The sequence below is a fragment of the Schistocerca piceifrons genome, chromosome 3 (assembly GCF_021461385.2).
Source record: "Schistocerca piceifrons isolate TAMUIC-IGC-003096 chromosome 3, iqSchPice1.1, whole genome shotgun sequence".
In the NCBI taxonomy this organism is placed as follows: domain Eukaryota; kingdom Metazoa; phylum Arthropoda; class Insecta; order Orthoptera; family Acrididae; genus Schistocerca; species Schistocerca piceifrons.
This window is the reverse complement of record NC_060140.1, coordinates 147,131,593-147,148,810: the sequence shown is the minus strand read 5'-3', so window position 1 is coordinate 147,148,810 and position 17,218 is coordinate 147,131,593. Positions and strand designations below refer to the sequence as shown.

The 17,218-nt window shown below is 43.2% G+C and overlaps 1 protein-coding gene across 1 annotated transcript in view; it reads left to right on the top strand.

Moving 5' to 3' along the window:
- LOC124788233 (putative aldehyde dehydrogenase DhaS) overlaps positions 1-17,218 on the top strand; it is a 201,867-nt gene that overhangs the window by 156,231 nt on the left and 28,418 nt on the right. Inside the window, exons 8-9 of the mRNA XM_047255416.1 lie at positions 9,263-9,511; positions 15,117-15,216. Of these exons, the coding sequence (XP_047111372.1) occupies positions 9,263-9,511; positions 15,117-15,216 (349 nt within the window). The remainder of the gene's footprint in view (positions 1-9,262; positions 9,512-15,116; positions 15,217-17,218) is intronic.

Here is a 17,218-nt window from a genome sequence, read left to right as displayed (position 1 = left end):
AACAACAAGTTTACTATTACCAGTCACTGTTTATTTATCTCCACAATGCGTTTCAAAGATTTAAACCTCTATCATCAGGTGGATTTACATTTGTTAGTATGACATTTGTTTGTGTGTTGTGTTACAATTTTTTTGGAGGAATTTGTGGCACTGTCTAGTGGAGAGACAAAACACTATTTCAGAACATGGTTTTGGGTTTTTTTTGACAAAATTTTTTTAGCATATATCTAACAGTAAACATAAAATAAGTAGAATAGAGTACCTCCAGTGGTCACAGATTCCTTTCACTGTCATAACACATCACATGTATACTGTCATATTTCATAAACAAATATGGTATCTGGAAACTATTGGACCCAAGGATCGTATAGCAGAAGAGAAAACATTCTCACAAAGTAAGAAGAATGTACATCATAACAACATTATTACAGAATAAATTTTAAAGGATTTGGAGGTGTTTGTTTTGAGGTGTCGAATACATGCATTGAAATAAATACTTCAGGTGGTATAAATCCGATTTTGACAAGTTAAAATAACTTTAACTTCATACTCTTTTATACAATCAGGTGAAATGTTACAAACTTTAAGTACAATAATCATATTGGCTACAGTGGTAAAATTATACACAAATAACAATTTTGGTTGGCACTCCTAGATAGATATGAGAGGCTGGAGGGAGAGGGGAGAGGGGAGAGGGGAGATGGGAGATGGGAGAGGGGAGAGGGAGAGGGAGAGGGAGAGGGAGAGAAGGGGAGAGGGAAGAGGGAGAGAAGGGGAGAGGGAAGAGGGAGAGAAGGGGAGAGGGGAGAGGGAGAGAAGGGGAGAGAGGGTGGAAAGAGTGATTGTGTGAGAGCGAACTTTGCAAAGCAAGGGGTCTTAAGATTGTAACTGTTACATGTAATAACTGCCTAATGGTTGGGGGTAATACATTGGTTAATGCTTTAAAACATGCAAATGGATGTACAATTTGTGCCAGTAGTACATATAGTTTCAAGCTGAATAGAGCAATACTGTATTTGACTTATAACTATATTTTGTTTTTACGTAAACGTAATACACACTTTAATTTTTTATATTGTGTTCTCTCCTGTTGTGTTTAATAAGTAACAGTTGATATACTTGTTTTTGTACTTTAAACTATACTTTTTGCTTCTATCCTTTTTTTACCCCATTTTCTTTTTAAAAAGGATCTTGATGATCCAATGTATTTGATAACTTGGTATTGACAGATCCCTGAGCATGCTGGCTTGTCGAGGTCCTACAGTATTCATGTAGGGCTTCTGCTGCTAAACGGCCTGCACAGGTCAAAGAATAGGCTTCAGTTGTACAAGAAATACACAACACAGGCTAGTAGCCTTACAAAACACAGTAATAAAAGTAACTTCTGAAATTTTACAAAACTTTGGCACTTCCAGTTGTAATGTATGGAACCAAAACCTGGATGACAACTAAAAAGATCTCACTAAGAGTCCAGAGTGCAGAAATGAAATTTTGCAGACAATTATCAGGATCACCAGATTGAAAGTTAAATACAGAAATAAGAGAAGACTTGGGATTCATATCTCTAAATAAGAAAATATAAGAATCCAGTACGAATTCAAAAAAGCACATCAATAGCATACAAGATGATGAACTACCAAAAATACTATAAAAATGCAAGCCAACAGGACAAAGGAACATTTGGAGACCCAAAACCACATGGTAGGACTTGGACCAATCTTTATAAGCAGGCATAACACATAAAGCCTAATACATGCAGGACTGCTGCTGCTGCTGCTACTACTACTACTACTACTACTACTACTACTACTACAACTACTACTGCTTCAGTGCAAACTGATATAAAAATGTTTGACTTCATGTGCCTTATCTTTTTATATACATATATACTACAAGCTAAGGTACAGTTCATCCTAGAATCTTATTTAGTAACAAATCACATATAGTGATTTTTTGTATTATGCTGTTATAACAATGTAATATATTATTATTGACTAATATTGATACAGTGTTGTGTATCATGTCTGACTATGAACACAGATTTTGATTCAAATGGAACCAGAAGTAAAAACAAACAAAATATACAGAAAGACCAAACTGCATATTGAATATAATTGTTATAACTTCAAGTTGAACAAATATATTTCAAGGAAGAGGCAATACATGAAAGTCACAGATAAAGTAGACAGAGTACACTTTAACAGTCAAATCATAACTGAGTCCAAGTGTAGGGGCCGTTGGCTGGCTGGCCACTTAGGTGGCACTGCTGCTGCATGGCTGGCAGACAGCGCCACATGTAGAGGACGCACGTAACTGCGCGGTGGCGCTTTGAAAGATCGGTGAGCCACAACACTTTTCCCCCCTTTGAATTTTTTGCACAGGTCTTGATGGAGGTGGCCTGTAGATTGCTAACATCCATAGGTGTTGTCTGACTGGCCGTAAAGTCTCGAGGACGAGGTTTCCCATAAAGACGGAAGTGTCCCCGATGATAACGGGTCGAGATGACAGGAGACGTGGGGGTCGAATCTGCTGGGACCCCGTGCACCAATCTGCCAGTTGCGGCAAGTCCAGTTGTTATAACAGGAGACATGGGCGATGTGTCCACGTCTGTAGGAGAAGGAGGCGAGTAGAGTTGCTCCGACAGATGATGATCATCTGGCTCCTGCATGGGCACATCTCCTGGTGGTGTCAGTTCTTGTGCTGGCACCGATATGATGGTGAGAGGACTGCATTGTGAGTAATGAGAGATTCCAATATCTTGAGCGTCAGGTAGAGCCGAAGGTGGTGTAGTGGCATCCGGAACAGGTGTTGCTGGCACACGAGGCCGAATCTGGTCCGAGTGATGCACTGCAACACCCGTGTCCATCTGGATTTCATACAGGCGTTGGCCACGGTGTTGTAAGATGCGGCCAGGACTCCATTTTGGCCGTCTGCCATATCCCCGTACCCATACAAGGGAACCGGCCAAGTGAAGGCACCCGCGGCCGTGAGGTGGAAGGCCGCAGAAGATGAAGTAGCGTGCGGGGCTGTCGGCCATATAAGAGCTCAACCAGGCTGTGGTCACCCATGGGGGTGAAACAGTAAGAATCCAGAAATTGGAGAAATGAATCATCAGCAGAAGAAGTCAGGAGTTTCCTCGTCTGAGCCTTAAATGTGTGGACCAGTCGTTCAGCTTCACTGTTTGACTATGGATGGAACAGAGGGGCTGTGACATGCATGACGCCATGACGGGCACAAAAATCCGCAAAATTGGAAGACGCAAATTGTGGACCATTATCAGTGACAAGAGTAGAGGAAAGGCCTTCCAAAGAATAAATGCGAGCTAGAGCATTGGTGGTTGCCACGGTGATAGGCGACGTACAACGGATAATGGAAGGAAAGTTAGAATAGGCGTCAATAACGAGAAGCCAATAAGTACCTAAAAAAGGTTCCGTGAAGTCAGCATGAATACGCTCTCAGGGCTTCTCAGGCAAAGGCCACAGTGACAAAGATGACTTCGGAGTGGTGGCCTATGACGCACAAGGGCTGCAGGCAGCGACCATGTGTGCGATTTCAGAGTTGATGCCGGGCCAGTACACATGACAGCGTGCCAGAGATTTTGTGTGAGAGACACCCCAGTGCCCTTGGTGAAGGAGGCGCAAGACCGAAGCATGCAAAGACGCAGGTACCACAACGCGTGGCGAAGCATTTGCGGTGGAAAGGAGGATAACACCATCCCTAGCCATGAGGCGGTAACGCAAAGCATAGTAGTTCCGCAACGGATCAGAAGTCTTAGCGGATGGACGATCTGGCCAACCCTTCTCAATACAGTGTAAAACCTGGGAGAGGGTAGGGTCAGAACCCGTAGCAGCCGCCAGTCGGTCCCCGGTGATAGGCAACCCATCCACAACCCGCTGCTTGGCAACATCCAGGTGGAAACACAAAATTTCGTCCCTATCGAATGCCAGATCAGGACCCATGGGAAGGCGAGACAGTGCATCAGCATTTGCATGTTGAGCCGTCGGCCAGTAATGAATCTCATAATTGAAACGAGACACGTAAAGAGCCCAACGCTGGAGGCGGAGCCTTGTCGGGAAGTGATGTTGATGGATGAAACAAGGAAACAAGTGATTTGTGATCTGTAACAAGATGAAATTTGGATCCATAGAGAAAAACATCATATCTTATGAAGAACATAAATAATGGCCAAAGCTTCTTTTTCAATTTGAGAATACTTTTGTTGGGCATCCATGAGCGTTTTGGAGGCATAAGCAATGGGTTGTTCAGAACCGTCAGAAAAACGACACAAGGACTGCACTGACCCCGTATTGAGAGGCGTCCGTGGCAAGAACAAGATGTTCGCCAGGTCGATAAGTAGCCAGGCACGGGGCCTGTTTCAGCATAGTCTTCAGTTTCTGGAAAGCCGAATCGCATGATGTGGACCAGTGAAAAGGCACGTTTTTATGCAACAGGCGATGCGATGCCTGAGCCACCGAAGCAGCAGAGGGTAAAAACTTGTGATAATATGTTATTTTCCCCAAGAAGGCCTGCAGTTCCTTAACAGATGTAGGGTGAGGAAGGGCATCGATTGCAGCGACAGTTTTCTGAAGCGGACGAATACCATGCCGAGAGAGTTGAAACCCCAAGTACGTGATAGATGCCTGAAAAAATTTTGATTTCTGAAGATTACACTTAAGACCGGCAGGCTGTAAGACATGAAAAAGTGTGCAGAAATTTTGAAGATGTTCATCAGTGGTGGAGCCAGTGACAACAATGTTGTCCTGGTAATTTATACACCCAGGGACAGTGAGCAACAATTGTTCCAAGAATCATTGAAAGAGAGCAGGGGTGCTGGCAACCCCGAATGGCAATTGTTGGTATTGATAGAGGCCGAAAGGCGTGTTAAGGACCAGAAAATGCCTGGAAACAGCGTCCAGAGGAAGCTGATGATAAGCTTCTGACAGGTCAAGTTTAGAAAAATACTGGCCTCCAGCAAGTTTAGTGAACAATTCTTCAGGTCGAGGCATAAGGTAAGTGTCGATAAGACATTGAGCATTTACAGTGGCTTTGAAATCGCCACAGAGATGAATATCACCATTCGGCTTAGCAACGACAATGACAGGAGAGGACCACTCACTGGAAGTGACAGGAAGCAAGACCCCTGAAGCGGTGAGATGATCCAGCTCCCGTTTGACCTGATCACGAAGGGCCACAGGAATGGGCCGAACCCTAAAAAACTTTGGCCGAGCAGGTGGTTTGAGCATGATATGAACTTCAAAGTCGTTTGCACAGCCTAACCCAGGAGAAAAAGGGGACGAAAATGTCGTCGACAAGTAATCCAATTCAGCATAAGGAATAGCATCAGAGACGATATTGACAGAGTCATCTATGGAGAACCCAAAAACGCGAAAGGCATCGAAACCAAAAAGATTCTCCACATTACTGTGGTTGACCACAAATATGGGAACAGTGCGAACGACAGATTTGTAAGACACTTCAGCATCAAATTATCCCAAGAGAGAAATCTTCTGTTTATAATTGCCTAGTGACAGGTGACAGGATTGGAGAACCCAACTGAAGATACATCTGAAAATTGATGATAGTGGCAGTAGAGCCAGTATCCACCTGCATACGAACGTCTCGACCAAGTATTTGGACAGTGAGGAATAACTTCCCTGAAAGGGAAGAAATACAATTGACAGACAACACAGAATCAGAATCAGCATCACGTTCATCAACATCATGTATGCAGTTGGATTTGCAAATGGATGACACATGACCCTTTTTTTTTTACATTTGTGACACACGGCCCAACGTTGTGGACAATCTTCTTGGGAATGTTTCGTAAAACACCGCGGACCTGAAGGAAGTTGCCATGGGTTTTGCTGCAGTTTCTTAGAGGTTTGCTTACGGTTAGGCCGAGGCCGTGCTTGGGAGCGTACTGCGGCCACCTCGGCTGCCAGGGAAATGCCACACGCTTCGTCAACATCGCACAGAGGTTGCATTTCCCTGACGTTGCCCCATGCCTCTATTTGCGCTCCAGTGGCGCGAGAAATTTCAAAAGATTGAGCGATGGATAGGACTTTGAGAGTCGGATTAGCCAACTGAAGGGCACACTGCCTAACTTCTTTGTTGGGCACCGATCGGATAATAGCATCCCGTACCATGGAATCGGTGTAGGATTCTTTGTGAATGTCAGTAACAAATTGACACTTTCTACTGAGGCCATGAAGTTCAGCAGCCCAAGCGCGATAGGATTGATTTGGTTGTTTTTGACAACAATAAAAGGCAACACAAGAGGCTACCACATGTGTATGCTTTTGAAAATAGATGGACAGAAGTGAGCACATTTCAGCAAAGGACAAAGACACAGGATCTTTCAAAGGAGCCAATTGTGACAACAACCGATACATTTGAGGTGAAATCCATGAAAGGAACAGAGACTTACATGTTTGGCCATCTGCGATGTGAAATGCCAAGAAGTGCTGTCGAAGACATTTTTCGTAATCAGACCAGTCTTCCGCCATCTTGTCGTAAGGAGGAAAAGGAGGTAGAGACGATGACAAGAGACGCCCCGCATTTGATGCCACGACGAAATCACGAATCGCATTTGTGAGAAGCGTTTGCTGTTCTATGAGACCTTGCAATAGTTGCTCCAAAGTAGCCATGGAAACATGTGGGTCAACGATGGAAAAGAAAAATTCCATCCTCATTGCCAATTGTTATAACTTCAAGTTGAACAAATATATTTCAAGGAAGATGCAATACATGAAAGTCACAGATCAAGTAAACAGAATAAGACGTGTGTACACTTTAACAGTCAAATCATAACTGAGTCCAAGTCTAGGGGCCGCTGGCTGGCTGGCCACTTAGGTGGCGCTGCTGCTGCATGGCTGGCAGACAGCGCCGCATGTAAAGGACGCGCGTAACTGCGCAGCGGCACTTTCAAAGATCGGAGAGTCACAACAATAATATAAACAAATTGTTGAGCAACAACTATTTCAACCATATTGTGATGCCACCGCCAGACACCACACTTGCTAGGTGGCAGCCTTTAAATCAACCACGGTCCATAAGTATACGTCGGACCCGGTGTCGCCACTATCAGTGATTGCAGACCGAGTGCCACCACACGGCAGGTCTAGTCTAGAGAGACTCGCTAGCACTCACCCCAGTTATACAGCTGACTTTGCTAGCGATGGTTCACTGTCTATGTATGCTCTCATTTGCAGAGACAACAGTTTAGCATAGCCTTCAGCTATGTCATTTGCTACGACCTATCAAGGCGCCACATTCAGTTACTATAATTACTACACTCCTGGAAATGGAAAAAAGAACACATTGATACCGGTGTGTCAGACCCACCATACTTGCTCCGGACACTGCGAGAGGGCTGTACAAGCAATGATCACACGCACGGCACAGCGGACACACCAGGAACTGCGGTGTTGGCCGTCGAATGGCGCTAGCTGCGCAGCATTTGTGCACCTCCGCCGTCAGTGTCAGCCAGTTTGCCGTGGCATACGGAGCTCCATCGCAGTCTTTAACACTGGTAGCATGCCGCGACAGCGTGGACGTGAACCGTATGTGCAGTTGACGGACTTTGAGCGAGGGCGTATAGTGGGCATGCGGGAGGCCGGGTGGACGTACCGCCGAATTGCTCAACACGTGGGGCGTGAGGTCTCCACAGTACATCGATGTTGTCGCCAGAGGTCGGCGGAAGGTGCACGTGCCTGTCGACCTGGGACCGGACCGCAGCGACGCACGGATGCACGCCAAGACCGTAGGATCCTACGCAGTGCCGTAGGGGACCGCACCGCCACTTCACAGCAAATTAGGGACACTGTTGCTCCTGGGGTATCGGCGAGGATCATTCGCAACCGTCTCCATGAAGCTGGGCTACGGTCCCGCACACCGTTAGGCCGTCTTCCGCTCACGCCCCAACATCGTGCAGCCCGCCTCCAGTGGTGTCGCGACATGCGTGAATGGAGGGACGAATGGAGACATGTCGTCTTCAGCGATGAGAGTCGCTTCTGCCTTGGTGCCAATGATGGTCGTATGCGTGTTTGGCGCCGTGCAGGTGAGCGCCACAATCAGGACTGCATACGACCGAGGCACACAGGGCCAACACCTGGCATCATGGTGTGGGGAGCAATCTCCTACACTGGACGTACACCACTGGTGATCGTCGAGGGGACACTGAATAGTGCATGGTACATCCAAACCGTCATCGAACCCATCGTTCTACCATTCCTAGACCGGCAAGGGAACTTGCTGTTCCAACAGGACAATGCACGTCCGCATGTATCCCGTGCCACCCAACGTGCTCTAGAAGGTGTAAGTCAACTACCCTGGCCAGCAAGATCTCCGGATCTGTCCCCCATTGAGCATGTTTGGGACTGGATGAAGCGTCGTCTCACGCAGTCTGCACGTCCAGCACGAACGCTGGTCCAACTGAGGCGCCAGGTGGAAATGGCATGGCAAGCCGTTCCACAGGACTACATCCAGCATCTCTACGATCGTCTCCATGGGAGAATAGCAGCCTGCATTGCTGCAAAAGGTGGATATACACTGTACTAGTGCCGACATTGTGCATGCTCTGTTGCCTGTGTCTATGTGCCTGTGGTTCTGTCAGTGTGATCATGTGATGTATCTGACCCCAGGAATGTGTCAATAAAGTTTCCCCTTCCTGGGACAATGAATTCATGGTGTTCTTATTTCAATTTCCAGGAGTGTATCTTCAAGAATGTATTCTGAGCAGATAATATTGTGAATCGTGTACTGTCAAGAGTGACGTTCATCATTTATGGATTAAAGTTAAGTATCAAACTAATTACGTCCGCTTTCTGAATTCTCATTCCTTGTCATGTTCCAGACCTCACGTCAGTATAGTTCTTCCCTCATCACGCCAGCCTGCATGAGCTAAAACGCGTGCATTTCAGCCTCCACTCGTAACACAGTGTTGGCTCTTCTGCTAACACAAAACATATTATTATTTGAATCAACAATAGGACAATTCTCACATCAGAGATGAGCAAACAAACTTCATTATTTACATATACAGTAAGCTTTTTATGTCTTCTTTGCCATCATTTAATCGCATTATCATACTTGTTTGTTATCTATAATAATGTATTTCTGTTGTTACTGGAAGTTTAAAGACAGTGTAAAAAGCTTTTAGTTGTATAACAACTTTGAAGCACAAGCATGCTCCAGATAATTTAAGTTCATAACCAGTGTGAAAGAGCACTAATTTTGTTGTTTGATAATTAATCTGTTGCAGATAATTAAGGCAAATTGTGCTAGCAATGAGTCAAGAACTTCTTTCTTCACTCCAGCAGTTGTGGTTGGAGCAGGGGCTGAAGAAAACAATGTTTTGGACAATTTCTTATGTGTTCCAGTTCTTACTGTTACTGCATTTAGAACAGCCAAGGAAGCTATTGCACTGGCAAACAACAGCCTCAATGGTTTAGCAGTTTCTGTCTGGACAGAGAATATTTCTCTTGCTTTTGATGTTACTAAAAAGCTTGAGGTAAGCACTAATTGGCAATGTATTTAACCTTGATTAAAAAAATCATGGCAAACAAAAGAGAGAGATTAACTGCTCTAACTAAAGATACATTCTGATGATGATTATGTTGCAAAGGCCAGTTGCTCATTAAAAAACTAATAGTCAGCTTAGCAGATCTAACACTTTAAGTACAAGCCAACTCAGAAAGTCAGAATTCGGAATCATGAATTGCCCCTGCCTGTTCAAATTCTGAGACTTTAGGTACCCAATGACTGAATAGAAATTAATTTATGACTGATACTTACCATGTAATCATTATCATATCTTTCCATCAAAACTATATTTTTCCCACTTTTTGTCAGTTAAGAGATTCTTCCATCATGATTTAAGACTAGGCATTTTAACCTGTATACATATCTATACATATATAAAATAATAATATATTATCACAAAATATAGTTCAGAGTGGATAACAAATATCACACTCATGACACATGGAGGAAGAACCAATTAAGAAGCATGCTCCATCCCATCTATCTAATCTAGTCTGATTGATAGTGCTTGAAAAAGGACCTCAGTACTCAGGATTAAAGTCAATAAGAAGTCTACCTACAAATCTATAGAGTGGTGCACATGACAGTAACTTCTCAAAGAAGTTTAAAGGCACTCTAGTAAAAAGGACTGTTGCATTGTTAATAATTAACTAATAAATTAAATTTGTAAATATTAAAAAATGAAAAATCTGAGGTGGAATAATGATAGGAATTAGAATAGACTGCTACTCACCACATAGATAAGATGTTGAACAGTGGATACACACATTTAAAATTAGACTGTTGGTTACTCGCACATATATGGCAACTGTCATCTCTGGGTGCTGAGGTGAGTAGCAGTCTCAACTTAAATGAATTGGTGGTGGGCTGCAAGGTGCAGGAGGAGGTGACGAAGGGAGTGGAGGGGGCCCTATGCAGCTGCACTGGAGTAACAGTAGGCATGTATAGGTTTGGATGAGTGGAGAAGGGAAAAAGGGCAGGTGGAGGACATGGGTTAGTGAAGGTTGAGGCCAAAGGGGCTACAGTAATAAAAGATTTATTGCAGAGAGACTTTCCTCCTGCACATGCCAGCAAAAGCTGATGTTGACACGAATATACAGATGGCACAGGCTGTGAACTAGTCGTTGAAGTCAAGCCCTTAATGTTCTGCCACAGGTTTAACAACTGATTGGGTCACCTGTCTCTTGTGTGATTTTAGTGGTAGCCATTTGTGTGGACAGACAGCTTGTAAGTGCTCATATCCACACAGAATGCTGCACTATGGTTACAGCTAAGTTGGTATACCACATAACTGCTTTCACATGTGGCCCTGCCTTTAATGGAGTAGGAAATGCCTGTGACAGGACTGGAGTAGATGTTTGTAGGAGGCTGTATGAGACTGGTCTTTCATCTAGGTCTTTTACAGTGATTTGAGCCATAGAGCAGGAGAAACAGAATAGGGTTGAATGAGAATACTGCATAGGTTGGGTGGGTGGCAGAATACTACTGTGTGCAGGATAGTGGGAAAGTTATGTCTCTCATCTGGGCGTGACAAGAGGTAGTTGAGACCCTCGTGGAGGAAGTGATTCAGCTGCTCCAGTCCTGGGTGGTACAGAGGCCTCTTTGTGATTAGCCAGTCTGCGTGTAGGTGATGGTGGATGACTGGGAAGATGTTTATGGATCTGTCCCCTCCATATTCTCTGTCCAGCCTCTCACACACCTTCTGTTCCCTGCTGTATCCTTCTCTGCTTTCCACTGCCCCCGCCCCCTCTGTGTAGCAAAGCATCCTGATGCTGCACTTAGCAGCCCATAATCCTGTCCCTGCCGTGTCCCTGTGCACCTCGCATGCAGCACTACAGCATCTTCTTCCAGTTCTACTGTACTTTCCCTTCCCCTCCCTGCCCCACACCTCTTCAGTACCTCAGCTTCCCACCACAGCTGAGTTCATTACCCTGCTCAAGTAGGACGTCAGTGCCCATAGATGACAGTGGCCTTGTGTGTGTGTGTGTGTGTGTGTGTGTGTGTGTGTGTGTGTGTGTCTGTGTGAGTTGTGCATGCATGGATGTGTGCATTTGTTTCTAAATCTGAGTGAGGACTTAGTCTAATAGCTTAGCCACAACCTGGGACATTGTTTTCTGAATGAATTTTCACTCTTCAGCTGAGTGTGTGTTGATCTCTAGATACGTTATCAGTAGGCTCAAACTTCACGCAAGCTTTATGGAGATGCTTCAGGAACACAAATATGATTCCCCGGAGGGAAGATGACATTTTTTTTGATGAACATTATTGAGAAAAATTGGAGAACTGGCATTTGAAGTTGACTGCAGTGTGATACTTCTGCTGCCAGCATACATATCCGATGTAGCCTCCAGTCGCCCCTCAGTGATGTCTACGGGTGCTGCTCCCTTGTGCCAGCAGTGGTTTTCCTCCCATTCCCTAGTGGACTGTCTAAATCACTTGGGTTCCTGTACACACTGTGGCAAGGAGGGGCACCTCCACTCAGTATGATGCAATTGCATGACCCAGCCCCACCCCAGGCTGCAACCACACCAGGATATGGTACATGTGCTTCAGACAGTAGTCCTGAAAGGCAATCCATTCATGCAGAATTTGTTTCTCACACTTCAAATGCCTCATCAGGACATCTTTTTTCAGGTGGACACTGGGGCACCACTTCTTTTATGAATGAGGTGACCGGTTCTCCACTATGTAATCCATGCCTGGCCCCATTATCTCACTTGTTGGTTGATGAAAGAGGTCAACCCTTGGAAACAGCTTTCTCACCACCTCAGAGTTATGGATGGTATTACTCTTTTGGATACTGAGAAGGATGCACATCGAGAGGCTATTCCGGCAGAACTGTATTGTTGGGTATTGAGTTTGCCCCAATGGGATCATTGGGAGTACGTCCTGCTTGAAGACACTGGCATGCCACCACATGTACTGGTCCGGGATCGAAGGGAACATCAAAAAGATGATCTGTAGTTGTGCAATATGTGCCCAGTTCCAGGCAACATGCTGTCAATGCTTTGCACCCCCTCCCCTGCCTACTTCTTGCCTTCCTTGGGACGGCATCCATTTTGATTTTGTGGGCCCATTTTTGGGTTCTAAGTGGTCTCCCATTGTGGATGCTTGTTTGAAGTACCCCATGTTGTCCACATAGCATCCATACAACTGAGGCTGCCCTTTGCCTTAGCCCAAGTTTTGGCCATTGAAGGGTTGCCTTCTAGGTGTTCAGATAGATAGTAAACTGTGGTGGAAAGCCCACATTCAGGATCTTGCTCAAAGACTTAATGCTGCCATTTTTACTATCTGAACGGTATCTGAAGTGAGTGATCGTTTGACATGAAAATTAGTCTGCTGTACTTATTTTCATTTGATTATGTTGTATGTTATTATATTTTGGGATAACTCTTCCCATTCTAAAAGGCTCTCTCTCTCTCTCTCTCTCTCTCTCTCTCTCTCTCTCTCTCTCTCTCTCTCTCTCTCCCCCCTCTCCCTCTCCCACTCCTCCCCCCCCTCCCCCCAATAAGCAGCTTTCACTCAGTTAATACTCAAATCAAACCTGCATTTCAATTGAACTTCCGTAACTCTTGGGAACTTGATGTGTAAATAAATAAATCAGCTGGGTAAGCAAAGTGTCTGTCATGCCTGGCCTACACTTGGCTTTCTACTAATCAACAAGGAAGTATCATTGGTGGAATGGAGGACATGACACGTCTGATATCTGTGGAAGGCACTGTCTCACATTTCATCGAGATTACAGGCCCCAGAAAAATTTAATTGTTTAAACAGCTGACACTATTAGAGTGCTTCAAAATGTGTAATAGACATAAAATATAAATGACTGACAAGTAAGGGAAGTTACAAAACCACTTGAAGATTAAAACTGAGTGCTGGATTGGAAACTGAATGTGAACTATACTTTTCATGCTCAGTGTTCCAATTACCTCAGGTACCCAGATGTCCAAATGCAGGCTTCTGCCTGCCAGTGCTTCTCTCTCTGTTACAGATTACAGCTTTGAGTGAGGCAGGACATCAGGTGTGCCTGGCTGGTAAGTCCCTCAGAGTATTTCCCTTGTAAGGCAAGCATCTGTGTATGGCCCATTTTGTACAGTATTTTTCTGTCTTAGATCTGCCTTCTTCACAGATGTACAGTGCACCATTGCAACAGATGTATTTAAAATAATACAGAGATACTTCATATGTTTCCCTGATGGCGAATCTGACAGAGCTCATCGAACGCCAGCTCTTACAATCAGAGATCCTCTGCACACCCTGTTAAGATACATTGAATTTCAGCCATTTGGCTATTGACTAATTCTCTATAATCATTCCTGCAACAGCATAATGTGTTTTTGTTAGCATATGCAATCACCATAAACCATTCCAAAAAGAAAGAAGAAACTGTTTAACTTTGCCAATCAATAGCACTAGCATTAGCTAATCAGCACTCAGTTTATATGATTAAAACAGTCACTGCAGTTACACAAGGACACCAAGACTGTCCACTTGATGCCTCTTCTGGTGTCCTGGCATATGTGTGGGCTGCAATGCCCAATGTACCACCATGTCTGCACAGCTACTGACTGAATCACACTGCCACTCCATTGGTCATCTACTCTTCTTTCATTCCCAAAGATACTATTGGTTGCCGATGTCTATTAAGAACCTTTCTTCTTTGTCTTGTGTTTGTATCTTAAGAGTATTTTCCTACTTCCTTTCGTGACTACTCATTCATCCTAGACTTGATTTGAATATAAGAAAAAATTGTTCATGTCTACGAAGACAACACATACTCAGTTATAAAATTTGGCTTGCTTTCCCTTTGCATCCAGAAATGCTTTAGCAGACTACCAAATGCTTTAGTACATATGACTAGATTGAGATTCGATCCACACTATTCTTGAATATGAGAGCAGTGCTTGAATCACTGCTTGAGCACTTTAATAATAAATAATTTTAATACCTGAACAGTAGTTTGGTGGATAAAAACACAGAGAAAAAAAAGTTACAGTCATTACTTTAGTTTGTCCATATTTGAGTGAGTACTTTCCTTCAGTGAGTGAAAGCAAAGAGAGAACAACAGAAACAAGCATAGACGCAGTTGAGTAACTGTGCTAAAGGATTCCTTTCTGATATTATATGATCATTACTCTCAGCACAGCATCTACCCATTGTCTCCTTTTGGCAATAAATTTAGAAGGGTGATCAACAATATTTAGAACAAAATGGTTTCATCCGGAATTACAGTGTCAAAGTTTTGCTGAACACTGCTGAGACTCTTAGGGACTAAACTGCAAACTCCGTAGATTGTATCAAGTCCCGGTGAACTAACAAGTAGAGTACAATAATGGAAACAAATAACAGCTTAGTCCATGAAGTGTAAAAAAAAAAATCTTAGGTGAAGTTACTGGAGTCATTTTGGAAAACACAGAAAATCAAACACAGAATGGGAAGATTTGAAGTTCAGTCCTCCTTAACATTAGAACTAGAATGTCAGAACTAGAATTTAGAATGTAATAATTAGTAACACTTTTGAAATACAGTAACTTTATGTTGCATATTTTTTTTAAAAATACTTTCATGTGCAGGTGGGTATTGTATGGCTCAACTGTCATGGTGAATTTACTGCAGGAGCCCCTTTTACACCACGTAAGAAAAGTGGACATGGAAGTTTCTGTGGAAAGGAAGGTAAAGTACAGCCGCTTATTTATAGTATACCTTTTAGTGTCCAGTGAAATCAAACAATATTTTACAAAATAATATAACTGGAAATATAAAATCATGCCCTGAAATGAGATCCATTCTGTCTGAGATTTTGCACACCACACCTAGAATAGCTTTTCACTGCCCTCCAAATCTCCATAATATTTTTGTCAGACCATATGCTTCTTCCGCACTCATCTCCCCACCATATAGCTCCTACCCCTATGACCATCCCCACTGCAAGACTTACCCTATGCACCCTCCCACCACCACCTGTACCAGCCCTGTAACTGGCAAAACATACACTATCAAAGCTACAACATTACAACCATGACCTCAGTGCCTGTTTCACCAAACGTGCCATCTGGATTCTTCCCCCAAACAACACCTTCTCAGAACTACACGTGTGGGAACTAGTGCTACAGCATGTGTTTGGTTCTTGCCACCCACTTGGCCTTAATTACGTTAATTTCTTCTGTCTCAGCATTTCTTCACAGTAACCGCTCCTTTCTTCACTCCATTTCAGTTTTCTATGTCTTTCATTTTCTTACCACCCCCTCCCATCTCTGTTTTGTACAATGCACTAAGCTTTCCACTCTTATTAATGCATGCATGTTGTTTAAGCAGTAATTTCTGTCTTGCATATTACCCTGTTTTCCACCTTCTAGGTCTTGTCCAGTACAGTCCCTAACAATCAGTCTTTCCTTCTCGTCCTTTCTGGTAAGTCACCCTTGACCTGCAGTTCTGGGTGACTTTCCCCAAATCTACCCTTTTCCCTTAGATTAGATTATATTAGGTTTACTTTCATTCCAATTGATCCGTAGTGAGGAGGTCCTCCAGGATGTAGAACGTGTCAGAAAAACAACAATACATGACAAATATTTACAACTAAAACAAATAAGCTAATGTACCATTCCACAGGTCCCAAGTGGAATGATCGTCATTTTTTAATGAACACTACATGAAAGAGTCATTTTACAAATACTAATGCACTGAATTTAAAATAAAAAAGTTTTTTATTTATTTATAAGGTAATAAATGTGTAATACAACTACTATAATACAATGAACACATTACTGCACAGAAATTGTGCAGATGTTAGATTGTACTTACACACACACACACACACACACACACACACACACACACACACACACATATATTTACAATGAACACATCACTGCACTGAAATTGTGCAGAAGTTATGTTAGTTGGTTTTACTGAGAAATTCATCAATGGAGTAGGAGAAGTTGGCCACCAATAAATCCTTTAGGCTTCTCTTAAACTGAATTTCATTGGTTGTTAAGCTTTTTATGGCTGCTGGCAAGTTATTGAAAATGTGTGATCCTGAATAATGCACACCTTTTTGTACAAGACTAAGTGACTTTAAATTCTTGTGAAGATTATTCTCATTTCTAGTATTGATTCCATGAATTGAGCTGTTGGTTTGAAAAAGTGATATATTTTTAATGGCAAATTTCATTAAGGAACAAATATATTGGTAAGCAGTACTCAGTATCCCTAGTTCCCTAAACAGGCTTCTGCAGGATGTTATTGAGTTAACACCACATATAACTCTTATTGCACGTTTTTGTGCCCAGAAAACTTTAGCTTGGCTTGATGAATTACCCCAAAAAATAATCCCATATGACATTATGGAATGAAAGTAAGCATAGTATGTCAGAATTTTCATTTTTATATCCTCTATGTCTGACACAATTTGCATTGCAAATAGAGATTTGTTAAGATGCTTCAGCAGTTCTGTGGTGTGCTCCTCCCAGTTGAATTTATTATCAAGCTGTAATCCCAAGAATTTAACACTGTCCACTTCTTCTATCTGCTTGTCATCGTATGTTAGGCATATACTCTTGGGCCACCCCTTACAAGTTCTGAACTGCATGTAGTGTGTTTTTTCAAAGTTCAGTGACAAAGAATTGGCTAGGAACCAGTGATTAATGGCCACACATATTTTGTTAGCTGATATTTC